At 45.5% G+C, this 12,216-nt stretch overlaps 1 protein-coding gene across 1 annotated transcript; it reads left to right on the top strand.

The window, feature by feature from the left end:
• Positions 1–2,214: 2,214 nt before the first annotated feature.
• NDUFA6 (NADH:ubiquinone oxidoreductase subunit A6) lies at positions 2,215–10,416 on the top strand. Its single transcript, XM_008061998.1, has 3 exons — positions 2,215–2,489; positions 8,880–8,995; positions 10,188–10,416. The coding sequence occupies exons 1-3, from the start codon at positions 2,351–2,353 to the stop codon at positions 10,317–10,319; spliced, it is 387 nt and encodes a 128-aa protein (XP_008060189.1). The 5' UTR covers positions 2,215–2,350; the 3' UTR covers positions 10,320–10,416.
• The last annotated feature ends 1,800 nt before the right edge of the window (positions 10,417–12,216 follow it).

The following is a 12,216-nucleotide window of genomic DNA, read 5'->3' on the forward strand; positions in this document are numbered from 1 at the left end:
ATTATGGAATATATGATTTGCAAAACTTTTCTCCCAGTTTGTAGATTGTTTTAGAGGCCATTTTTTTCAGTGAAAATGAATACTGAACACTAAATTCATGAAAGTGGGTTACTTCTGAAGGAGGCGGGGCACAGACCAGGTTAAATTACATGGGTAGATATGGGTGTGGTGAGAGGCAGAGCACAGACTGTGAAGCCAGCTGCCTAGATTTCAATCCAACACTGTCAAGTAATTTAGTCTCTGTCTCAGTTTTCTCATCTGTAAAATGGGTATACCAACACTTATCTCACAGGTATGTTGTGAGGCTTAAGCAAGTTAATGTACCGACAGAGTATAAAACAGTGGCTACCAAGGAAATTTTACACTTTATATAAACCTTAAATGTATTACAATTTAAGTTGATACTGGTGTTCAAAATTTTCCATTCTGTTATTTATGCTTTTTAATTTATATATGCTATGTGCTTTCTTTCATATAACTCATTTTAATATACATAGTTTTAAAAATAATAAAGAAGAGGAAAAAAAGACATCTGGTGTTTTACCCTTTAAAACAGTAAAGTAGCCAGGCTTGGTGGCTCAGCCTGTAATCTCATGCTTTGGGAGGCCGAGGTGAGTGGATTGCCTGAGCCCGCGGGTTCAAGACTCACCTGGGAAACTTGGCGAGACCTCATCTCTACAATAAATCAGAAAAATTAGCCGGGCGTGGTAGCGCGCACCTGTAGTTCCAGCTACTTGGAAGGCTGAGGTGGAAGGATCACCAGAGCCCAGCAGGTCGAGGCTGCGGTGGCCAGGAGTGGCCACTGCACTCCAGTCTGGGCGACAGAGTGAGACTCCAACTCAAAAATAAATAAATAAATAAACAAATAAATAAATAAATAAATAAAACAGTAAAGTTTGCAGGAAAAAGAAAAACAAACAGGAAAGTTTGGGTTAGATGCCAGGAGTGGTCCCAGAGCTAAGCTCAGCCCTGGCCCCTACCCTCTTCCCCATACTTACAAGGTGCCTGTCAACTGCACTTTCAGAAACAGACCATGACTCCTAGGCAGGAGTCAGGCAGGGGCCACCTAATCTGGCAAGTGACCTAGACTCTGTGTCACCTCAGTTTCCTCACCTACAAAATGGGGATGCTTACAGTACTTTCCTGGCCCATGAGAGTAGCCTAAATACAATATCTCGTGCACGGCCTGTCGTGTTGTTAGCTGTCATTTTTTCCTTTACACTTTTAGGCTCCTCTTGGAAGTTCAGAGACAACCTCCGTGCTAGCAAAGGTGGATGCCCAGAATAGACGATCTAAAGTTCCTTCCAGCTTTAACATTTTTTTCTTTCCTGAGTCAGGGTCTCAGTGTATCGCCCAGGCTTGAGTGCAGTGGCGCGATCATGGCTCACGGTAGCCTTGACCTCCTGGGCCCAGGTGATCCTTCCACCTCAGCCTCCCAAGCAGCGGGAACTACATGGCGCCACCACGCCTGGCTAACTTTTTTTTTATTTTTATTTTTTGGTAGAGACGAGGTCCCACTATGTTGCCCAGGCTAGTCTCAAATTCCTGGCCTCAAACAATCCGCCCGCCTCGGCCTCCCAAAATGCTGGGATTGCAGGCGTGAGCCACCGCGCCCGGCCCAGCTTGAAATTCTGAGCTGGTTTTCAAAGATCCTGAGTTTGGGGTGCAAAGGCCCTTGCCTAAAACGGGGCTGATGCTATAACCCAACTGCGGGGGTTGTGGAGAAGCAACAAGAAGCTAAAGACCAGGAAAGCGCGTTGATCTCTATACCGCGCTAAAGAAGAGTTGGATTACAGAAAAAAGAAAGAAAAGCCGCCACGGGGCTGGGCCAGCACTGCAGCAGCCCAGGCGCCATTATCTGCCCCAGCCATCACTTCGGGGGTCCGCCGCGTCCAGGCAGCGGACTGAGGAAGATCCCCGAGGACTGCGCTCCCAAAGGCGCGCCCAAGGAGCGCAGCTGATAACCGGACCGCAGGACGCTGAGACCAGAGGGTCGGCGGCTCCGCGGCCGTCAACCTGGGACCGAGCGCCTCCTGGCGGCGGCGGCGGCCCCTCAGCGCGACAGTTACGAGGCCCAATGGCCCAGCGGCGCTTCTGCAGATGCGCACGCGCAGCTCCCACCTGTCGCTCTTCTCCCAAAGGTGGGGAGAGGGAAGGGGGAGAGAGAGAGAGAGAGAGGGAAGGAGGGTGAGGCTTCCCAGCCAATCGGAGAGCCCGAGAGCCGTCCTCCCGCCCACCCAACTCAGGGGCGTGGCGTTCCATTTTAACCAATGAGAAAAGAGACTGGTTCTCTGACCGCACGCGTGGCTTGAGAAGGGGGTGGGGTCGAGGAGGCGGATACTTTAGCAAGATGGCGGCGAGGGGCCTCCGCCGAACTGGTGCCGCTGCCGGCAACCTCGTGAAGCCCATTTTCAGTCGGGACATGAACGAGGCCAAGCGGAGGGTGCGCGAGCTGTACCGCGCCTGGTATCGGGAGGTGCCGAACACTGGTGAGAGGCAGGGGCGCACCTGGGGCCGCGGAGGCGGCCGCCCAAGGTCGCAGGCGGCCCGGCCTGGCCGGGATTTCTCGCGGGCCGAACTGAGGTCACCGGCTTAGGCCGAGGCGACTCCGCGCGCTTAAGGGGAAGAGGGTCTCCCGAGCCCATGGTAGACCCGACCTGGCGGCGGCGTCGGCGTCAGACCAGCAGTGTCCATCATCCGTACAGCGTTTCCAGACGCCCTCGGTGCTTTAGTTTCTTTTGTCCCTCATAGTTTTTACAGAACCCCTGGGAGGGAGGACAGGGAGTGTCAATGATCTATTCATTTAGTAGGTGAAGCACACCAGGAAGCGAAGTAACGTGCCCAAGGCCCAGAGCTAGCCCTCTGGTGTGTCTGGAACCCCAAAGTCAACTCTAGAATTCCAGAATATGTTTGCAGGTGCCCAGTAGGTTTTATAAGCAAAGTGACTGTAGGATTTCGGTGATAGTCCATTTCCCGCAACCCTCACAGAAAAAACTGAACCCGAGAAAGAAGTGACTTTCTCAAGGTCGTCCCGTAGATCAGTGGTGCCTTTTCCAGACGCTCCATCTCCTCCCCTCCCTCCCCTCCAGTCTCCCAAACCTTGTTCCCAAGCTCTGCCTGCCCCTAGTATTTCGTGAGTTTCTCTCCTTTCCCACTGCTAGCCCGGCCCCTACTACCTCTTAGATGGCACAGACCCAATCTGTTCATGCGAAGAATTCATATGTGAGCTCCCAGAATGCAGAGGCTGTTTCGTATCTTGGCCTACCCCTCAGTGCTGCCCACGGTACTGAATAAAAGAAAGGTTGGAGAAAGTTGCATCTAAACTGCAAGGGCAGTACAAGTGTCAGAGGCTGTTGCTATTTTGTTTTCTTGATTTTACTTGGTATGTCTTAACATGGACCATCATGCTAGTCTGAGAGGGAAGGTGTTTTTGAGTGAGCTGGAGCACTATAGCACCCCTCTGGGCTCCCACTTCCCGGCTTGTGTGTGAGAGGCAATAGAATGTGGTGATTAGGAGCATGTCTTTGTCTCCAGGGTCAGACCTTAACTAGCTATGTGACCGTGAGCCAGTTATTTCATCAGTTTCCTTGTCTATAAAATGGGGATAATAGCATCTTCAGAGAATTACTATATTAAGTAGATTCATATATCTAGAGTGCTTAGAACAGGGCCCGGCACTTAGTTAACACATTAAATATTGGCAGCTGCTTTTGTTTTTGTTGTTGTTATAGGATTTACCCTAATGGGCTTTCATGCAGGAACCAGTTCTTTGATGTATGAGAACTGTGTCTGCTTCACAGAGTCCATGTCCTCAAGCTGACTTTTAAAAATTGCTAGTCATCAGCCTTCCAATAGCTGGCACGTGAAGAAAAAAATTGCTGGTGACCAGAACTTAACCCCACCGGATGTTAGGGAAGGAGAAACTTGAATAATCTTCTAGTTCAGGGACTGCAAATTCAGATGCCTTCAGGGAACAGGCAGATAATAGGTGGGTGTTGGGAGAGTGACAGTAGCATGTGTGGAGGGTGCATTCAAATTTTGATCTTTAAGTATCTAAAATTTAAGCAAGTACATAATTAGAGCAATGGGTATGTATTTAACTGTAGTCACAGAATCATTGTATAGAGGGAGCCTAATAAGGAAAAGAAAGGGGGGGAACCCAAATTGTTCCTACAAGCTGCACTGTGAAGTCAGCAACAAGAAAATAAACAGGTTTTTTTTGTTTGTTTTTTTTTTAGTTGAAGTCTCACTCTGTTGCCCAGACTGGAGTGCATTGGCCGCTCCCGGCCACCGCAGCCTCGACCTGCTGGGCTTCGGCGATCCTTCTGCCTCAGCTTTCCCAGTAGCCGGAATTACGGGCATGCACTACCACGCCCGACTGATTTTTTGATGTATTGTAGAGATGAGGTCTCGCTGCCCAGGCAGGTCTCGAACCCGTGGGCTCAGGCAATCCACTCACCTCAGCCTCCCAAAGGTGCGGGATTACAGGCTGAGCCACCGAGCCCGGCCTATAAACAGTTTTTAGAAGCTGGGATTCTCAGTTACTGAACCAAACCAAGGATTGAGGATAAGTAATAGTATTGATAACTAACATTTATTGAAATGCTTACTATGGCTCAGCACTATGCTAAATGCTTGACATTACCTTATTTTAGAATGGGCTGTAATTGCTTCCCTGCCTTATAAATGAGAAAACAGGCACATACACTTGTCTCAGATGACATCATTTAGTAAGTAGAAGGGCATGACTAAAACCTTGATTCTTGGCTTTTAGCTCCTTTTGTAGTTTTCCCTGAACCTCCCAGAGCCTAATTTATTTGGCATGGGAGCACAGCAACAGAACAGCCTTTGAATCTCTCCTTTGAAAAAATATTATATGCTGTTTGTAGGCCATAAGATAACCGGAGGCTTTGTATAAGAACAGTTCATTCATTTAATTTCCATTTCATTGAGCACCTCTTGTACAAAAGGGTCAGTACTAGATGCCTAGAAAGATACAAAAGTGAATAAAACACAACCCTGCTTTCAAGGGTCTTATAGTCTGTCTAGTAGGAAGATAGATAGGCATTTAACCAAATAATTAAACCCAAAGTATAATAGAGGTATAGGGGGAAGTGCTGAAAATTTTAACAGCCAACTAATGTGTCATGCTTTACAAGGTGTTATTTGATTTTTCACCATATTCCTATAAAAGAATTATGCTAGAGGTTTTTTAGTTCCTATTTTTAAGATGAGAATATAGTCTGTACACCAAACAAAGTTATAGTTTATAATGGTCTAGAGGCATTACCCAGTTTATCTGACCCCTGATTCTGTGCTCTTTTCTATTACATCATGCTGCCTTTCCATCTGAGGATTGCCTAGTGCCTAGTATGAGTGCTATCAGAATGAGCTGGAGTGGACCGCTGAGAGCTGTATCAGTGGTGTCCTTCCCAATCTCCTGCAACAAGAAAGAGCCTTCCAGCCTCAGAAAAGCCTTCACAGTAACACTGGAAAAGCACACAGAGACAATGGAAGAGTCCCCTTTATCCAAAAGGAACACTTCCTTATCTTTCTTTTGAACCTCTCAGTTTTTTCAAATTGAAATTTAAGTATTCGAGATTCAAAGAAAAAGCCAGAAATCTGTGAGTTGAGAAAGAACAGTTGAAACTGATTTTCACTAGGGCTTCTCATCAGTGGCATTTGAACTAGATAATAAGCTGGATAATTTATTGTGTGGGGCTGTACTGTGCATTATAGGCTGTTTTAGCAGCATCTCTGGCCTCTACCCACTAGATGGCAGTAGTGCTCTCCCCATAATATGACGACCACAATGCCCCCAGACTTTACCAAATGTTCCGGAGGACAAAACCATTACTGGTTTACCACTGATTCAGACCAAAAAACAATTCAGCAGTCTATAGCTAGGTGCAGGGTGTGAGATGGAAGGAGGAAGACTGGGACAAATCTATGGAATTCATCTCGGTTAGGCATGGTGACTCATGCCTATAATCTTAACACTGGGAGGCTGAAGCAGAATTGCTTGAACCCGCAAGTTCGGGACCAACCTAGGCAACAGAGTGAGACCTCATCTCTACAAAAAATACAAAAACTAGCCAGGCATGGCGGCGCTCACCCATCGTCCTAGCTGTTGAGAAGGCTGAGGGAGAAGAATCACATGACCCCAGGGGGTTGAGGCTACAGTGAGCCAGACTTCTATCACTGAGCTCCAGTCTGGGCAACAGAGTGAAACCCCATCTCAAAAAAAAACCAAAAAAACAAAAAAACCCAGAATTCATGTCTCTAGAAACAAGTATTCTTAGCACTAGGGATCTGTAACAGCCTGAAACTTTAAGGAAAACTTTGCATTTATGCATGTGAACATTTTGCTGAAGACGATTCACCACCCAGTGCCCTGTTGTGTGGTTATGGCGATCATATGAGGGATGAAAGCTAATGGACTCCAGCTCTAGAGGCATCTTGTTTTTTCTTCCCAGGGTTGGGCGAGAAAGGTAAGCACTGATAGCAGGGACAGATTTTGCACACCCCTTTCCTTAAAAGAACACTGTGTTGTAAATTAAAAAACAAAACAACCTGGATCCTAGGCCCAGAATTGCCCAGGACCAGTTGTATGACTTCAGGCAAGTCCCCACAGTGCTCTCTAGGCCTCACTCCTTCCAGTGGTAAGATTCTAAATTCCAGATTCTGTATTAATTTGCATTTGTTTTTGCATTCCTGTTTTCTTATTGTCCGTTTGTTTGCTTGGTTATGAAATTCCTAATGTGATACCTTGGTGAGCAGATCTTTGGGGAGAAAACCCAAATTTATAGAGTTTGCTATTTTCTATAGTATAAATACCATGATTGCTTTTTAACCTACCAAAGTGAAGTCAGCGAGGGCAGTTTGGGGGAGAGGTTGTGTATTATTGGCTTTCTGTGAAAGCCTGGTCCAGCACACCACTGGACACTGAGTTATTTCTGGTGTGAGCGATCCTCTCTGTCCACTGTTGACAGTGTTTACCTACCTGTCAAGCTGGGATGTAGGTCTCTTGTAGATTTCTGCTATGGCTTATTTCCTGGTTGGATCAGAAACCTTGTTTTCTTTGCAGCGTGGCGTGGCACTTCCCTCAGCAGAGGCTTTTTTTTTTTCTATCACTGTCACTAGGTTACAAGTATAATTAAAAATTCAAACTTAGCCGGGCGCAGTGGCTCACACTGGTAATCCCAGCACTTTGGGAGGTGAAGGCAAGAGGATTGCCTGCGCCCAGGGGTTCGAGATCAACCTGGGCAACTTGGCAAGACCTTGTCTCTACAATAAATCAAAAAATTAGTTGGGCATGGTGGTGCATGCCTGTGGTTCCAGCTACTTGGAAGGCTGAGGCGGAAGGATCGCCTGAGCCCAGCAGGTTGAGGCTACAGTGGCTGTGAGCATGCCAGCTTTGTGACAGAGTGAGATTCCAACTCAAAAAAAATCAAGCTTTATTATTTAGTTCAGTCACTAAACAGCCCTCAGAGTCGGTTGTGATGGTTCTGTAGACCAGAATGGACAAGACACAGGGCATCCTCACCAAGGGAGTGCACCGGTCTCCTGAACCACGGTGTTCGTGCTACCCTGTGAGCCGTGACAGTGCTGCCCCACAGCCTAGTGTCCCTCTCTCACCCTGTCAGTATTCTACCCTACCTCATAAGGCTCTCTTCATGCCTTCACTGTCATCAGCTAATCCACTGACTGGCTGAGTATGCCAGGGGGCACGAATGCAAATGACTAAAACCTGATTTTCAAAGGACATCCATATGCCTCATCTGAAGTTCCTGGTCGCTGAGTCTGTGCTGTTATTTTAGGTACTTGCTAAATCAGAGATTGCTAAATATTGTGATTTTATGTTTATATTCGTAACTGGCTAGCTCTCTAATCCGATTTTAACACCTGGAGAACTGGAGTTACATTTTAAACTTATTTCCTCTTACCCCAAGTAAACTAACATGGTATTTATTAACTGTTTCTTGGATAAAAGCCTTCCCTAACCTGCACAAACCTTTAGCAATCTCTCTCAGCTCCAAGTTTGTGTGGTGCTTAATAGCCTATGCCATATCATTTTACATTAACTTCAATTCTGTCATCTTCTTTTGCTGTTCTCATAAAAATAATACTAACATGTATTGAGACCTTCCATGCAAAGCACTATTGTAAGCTTTTTGCAGTAGCTCATGGAATCCTCACAACAGCTCTGGAATTATATGTGCTTTTATTGTTGTCATTCCCGATAAATACACTTAGGCACCAGGAAGTTAACTTATACAAGACTATATCGCTGATAAGCAACAGAGCTGGGATTTGAACCCAAGTTGTTCAGACTCTTGAATTATGCTATACTGCCATTTTAAATGCTGTAGGCTTGTCTCACCAAACAAAATGTAAGCTTCTCAAGAACAAACACCATGTATCATATTTCTTCATATCCTCAAGCACCTGGTTTAGGGTCAGGCTAATATTTGGTGAAAAGAATGAATGGGTAACCCATACATCTTCAGTGAACATCTTTTGACTCTAGTGTTTGTTTGTTTTGAATTGGAGTCTCACCCAGGATGGAGTGCAGTGGCATGCTCACGGCCACCCCAGAGTCAACCTGCTGGGCTCAGGCAATCCTTCTGCCTCAGCCTTCCAAGTAGCCAGAACTACAGGCACACTACCATGCCTGGCTAACTTTTTGATTTATGGTAGAGATGAGTTGTCGCCAAGTTGCCCAGGCTGTTCTCGAACCCATGGGCTCAGGCAATCCTCTCACCTCAGCCTCCCAAAGTGCTGGGATTATAGACTTGAGCCACCGTACCTCGTCGACTCTAGTTTTTAAAAACGTTTTGTTTATAATATTCTACCCTGAATCATGTTTTTCTTTCTAGTGCACGTATTCCAGCTAGACATCACTGTGAAACAGGGACGGGATAAAGTCCGAGAAATGTTTATGAAGAATGTCCACGTTACAGACCCCAGGGTGGTTGATCTTCTGGTCATTAAGGTAACTGACTCTCCCTGACCAATATAAAAGATCAGCCAACTTGTCTGGTGCTTCTCAGTTATCCCAGATGTACATTTTGTTTCCAAGTTTAAAGAGCAACTAATGGTTCAGCAACTGTGCTCTGTATTTCAAAGGAGTAGTTGAACTCGGAGGTTATCACTTGGTTAAGCTGAGTATAAGGTTGTTCACGGGAAAATCTACTGGGGCTTGCATTTTATAACTAAAAAAATAGGGAAGAAAGTTTGAGCTCTTCTTGAACCTCATTCCTGGAAGTTACTGCTTCACCTGGATGCCATCTTAAAGCTGCAAGAGGCAGTCAGGTTGGCTGTGAGTCCTGTATAAATGGGGTCAAAATTGTAGGCCTGATTCTGTCTCCCTGGCCAGTCACATTAACATCAATGGGCGCTTCAGCATGAACCAGTACATAACATAGAAGAAATGTTAAGCAGAAAACATAAGTTAAGCCAGTCAGGTTAGGCATTAGTGGGATAGGGGCCTGTTATCTTAAAAGTCTCTCCTCTTGGGAACAGTTAACCACAGAGTTAAAGAATTTTTTGAGGCTGGATGTGGTAGCTCCTGCCTATAATCCAAGTACTTTAGGAGGCCAAGATGGGAGGATTACTTTAGCCCAGGAGTTTGAGACCAGTCTGGGCAACATAGTGAGACCCTGTCTCTATTTTTTAAAAGGTAAAAAAAAAGCCGGGCTTGGTGGCTCAGCCTGTAGTCCTGCGCCTTGGGAGGCCGAGGTGAGTGAATTGCCTGAGCCCGCGGGTTCGAGACCCACCTGGGCCACTTGGTGAGACCTCATCTCTCAAAAAGTGAGCCAGGCGTGGTAGTGCGCGCCTGTAGTTCCAGCAACTTGGAAGGCTGAGGCGGAAGGATCGCCGGAGCCCAGCAGGTTGAGGCTGCAGTGGCCGGGAGCGGACACTGCACTCCAGTCTGGGCGACAGAGTGAGACTCCAACTAAAAAAAAGTTAAAAAAATATATTTTTTTTTTTAAAGAAGATTTGAAAGGTTTCAGAGATCATTTAGCCCAACTACGACATTATCCAGATGCAAAAAGTTTGTATAGAAAATAGTTATTTGCCCAAGGTTATTCAACAAGTTAGTACCAAGCAGAGAATAGAATCATTGCCTTCAGTGTTGCATGACTTCAACTTCACTTTGAGGACCTCTCCGCTTTCTTGTGCAGGGAAAGATGGAACTGGAAGAAACAATTAAAGTATGGAAGCAGCGGACACATATTATGCGGTTCTTCCATGAAACAGAAGTACCAAGGCCAAAGGATTTCCTGTCCAAGTTCTATGTTGGCCACGACCCATGAAGTCACTTAGTGGAAAGGTGCATGTTGCTATTTCATTATTTTAGAGCACAAATAAATTCATACGATGGTCACTTCATGATAGAATTCCATCAGTGAACCAATTTTCTGCAGACTCTCACTTTTTGCCTGAACAAGTAGGGTCTTGGTATACACACCACCTGTTCTTTCCCTTTCCTTGAAATATGGTGTTTACTGTAAATTAGATTGGATTCTCTTAAAGCTTTGCATGTGAGTAAACAGGAAGGAATGAGGCCATCTGCTCAAACTGTGGCACTATGTACGAGGCTGAATGGTTAATTTCATTGTTTCTACAGCCTCCACAATTGGACACCGTGGTGTCATGGCACAGATTATCCAAAATCGGCCAACTTTTGCTGTCAAGAGGGATCAGAAGAGCAGTAACAGCACAGAAGTAGAGCTGACAAAATAAGCTAGTTTTCCCTGGGTTCTAAAGAAAATGGATGCTTAGAGGTCTAACCCCTCTACTTGTAACAAGCACTGTTCCCTAAAATGAAATTAACTTGCTACTCAGGCACCCTGCTAGGGGCACAGCTGTCAGTGTACAGAGAACAGAAATATCCCTACTGTTTTTGCAAACTCTGGTGTAGGTCTAGGTTGACAGCAGAAATGTCAACCCAGGTTAAAGAACTGATCTCTGTTTGCTTTGCATGGTCTTCTTCAGTCCTTTCTGGGGCAGTCCAAATGCTGGAGAAGGGGGTTCAGTATCTACAGGTAAGATCACCCTGAGGACTCCCAAACTTTTCAGCACCAAGGATCCCTTCATTATCTTTTTGTAACAGAAACCAGCTGGTTGTCTTCCAATTCATTTTCAATACTACTGGAGAATTTAGACCCACAGACTTGATCACACAAGATTGCCCCTATCCCCTTCACATACCATTTGCAAATCCAAGCATCCAGAACTTCTGACCAATTGGCCTCAAGTTGGGATTCACATGACCTTTTCTTTGGGTTTAATTTGTTGGAGTGGCTTACAGAACTCAGGGAAACATTTACCAATTTATTATAAAGGATATTACAAAGGATGCAGATGAAGAGATGCATAGGGCAGGGGAAGGGGCGCTAAGCTTCCATGCCTTCCCCGAGCATGCCACTCTCCAAAAACTTGCTTGTGTTCAACTCTCCAGAAGCCCTCTGAACCCTGTTTTCTTGGGCCTGTTATGAAGCCTCACTGGATAAGCATGATTAAAGTATAGACAACTATAATGTGTTTGGACAAAAAGGATATACTCTAATACTAAGAGTAGGGAAACACAGCAAGGCCAGCATTTCTTCCTTCAGGATTTGAGACAGGACACCTGAAATAGGGGTTGTATGACCTAAAATCAGACAAGGTAGGTCAGAAAATTTCTTGATGGCCAGCTCCAATACAGAAAGGCAGAGGAAGATTATAGTTTTACTTCCTGGGGCCTGCCTTGAGGGGATAAGGAAAAGGTGAAAGAAGGGCAGGAGGTCAGAGAGAAAGAGATGCTGTTTCTGAGGCCTGCTTCTAAGGCCTGAAACACCCCATATTACAACAAAAGATTAGCAAGGGTTTTGGAAATTATGAGCCAAGAACCATGGATAAAAACCAATAATGATATTTAGGCAGTTGTAAGCTAACAATCAAAGCTCATGACTGGCACATGGCAATTATCCAGTATTGCTGAAAATTAAAAAACAGCTTGAGGCTTTAGTTAGCCTGTACAGCTTCATTAAAGGGAAACGGTTTCTGTTGGGCTTTTACAAATAATGAAAATAGATCCCAGGTTCCCATAATCGCCTCTGTGGATCCATAAGGGCCTGGATATCCTGGGTTGTAAATCAAAGGCCTATATGTTTCTCTGATAAAGAAGGGACAACAGAGATAAGAAACCACAACAACTAGAGCCTCAAA

This window comes from Carlito syrichta, unplaced genomic scaffold (assembly GCF_000164805.1).
Source record: "Carlito syrichta isolate Samal-C Ts95f unplaced genomic scaffold, Tarsius_syrichta-2.0.1 Scaffold305648, whole genome shotgun sequence".
NCBI classification, from domain to species: Eukaryota; Metazoa; Chordata; class Mammalia; order Primates; family Tarsiidae; genus Carlito; species Carlito syrichta.

What these genes read in the sequence shown, in the direction of transcription:
- NDUFA6 (XM_008061998.1), top strand. Translation starts at nt 2,351, where the DNA reads ATGGCGGCGAGGGGCCTCCGCCGAACTGGTGCCGCTGCCGGCAACCTC. An exon ending in TCGGGAGGTGCCGAACACTG is followed by an intron (nt 2,490 to 8,879) that starts GTGAGAGGCAGG and finishes TTTTCTTTCTAG; the next exon opens with TGCACGTATTCCAGCTAGAC. An exon ending in TTGATCTTCTGGTCATTAAG is followed by an intron (nt 8,996 to 10,187) that starts GTAACTGACTCT and finishes TTTCTTGTGCAG; the next exon opens with GGAAAGATGGAACTGGAAGA.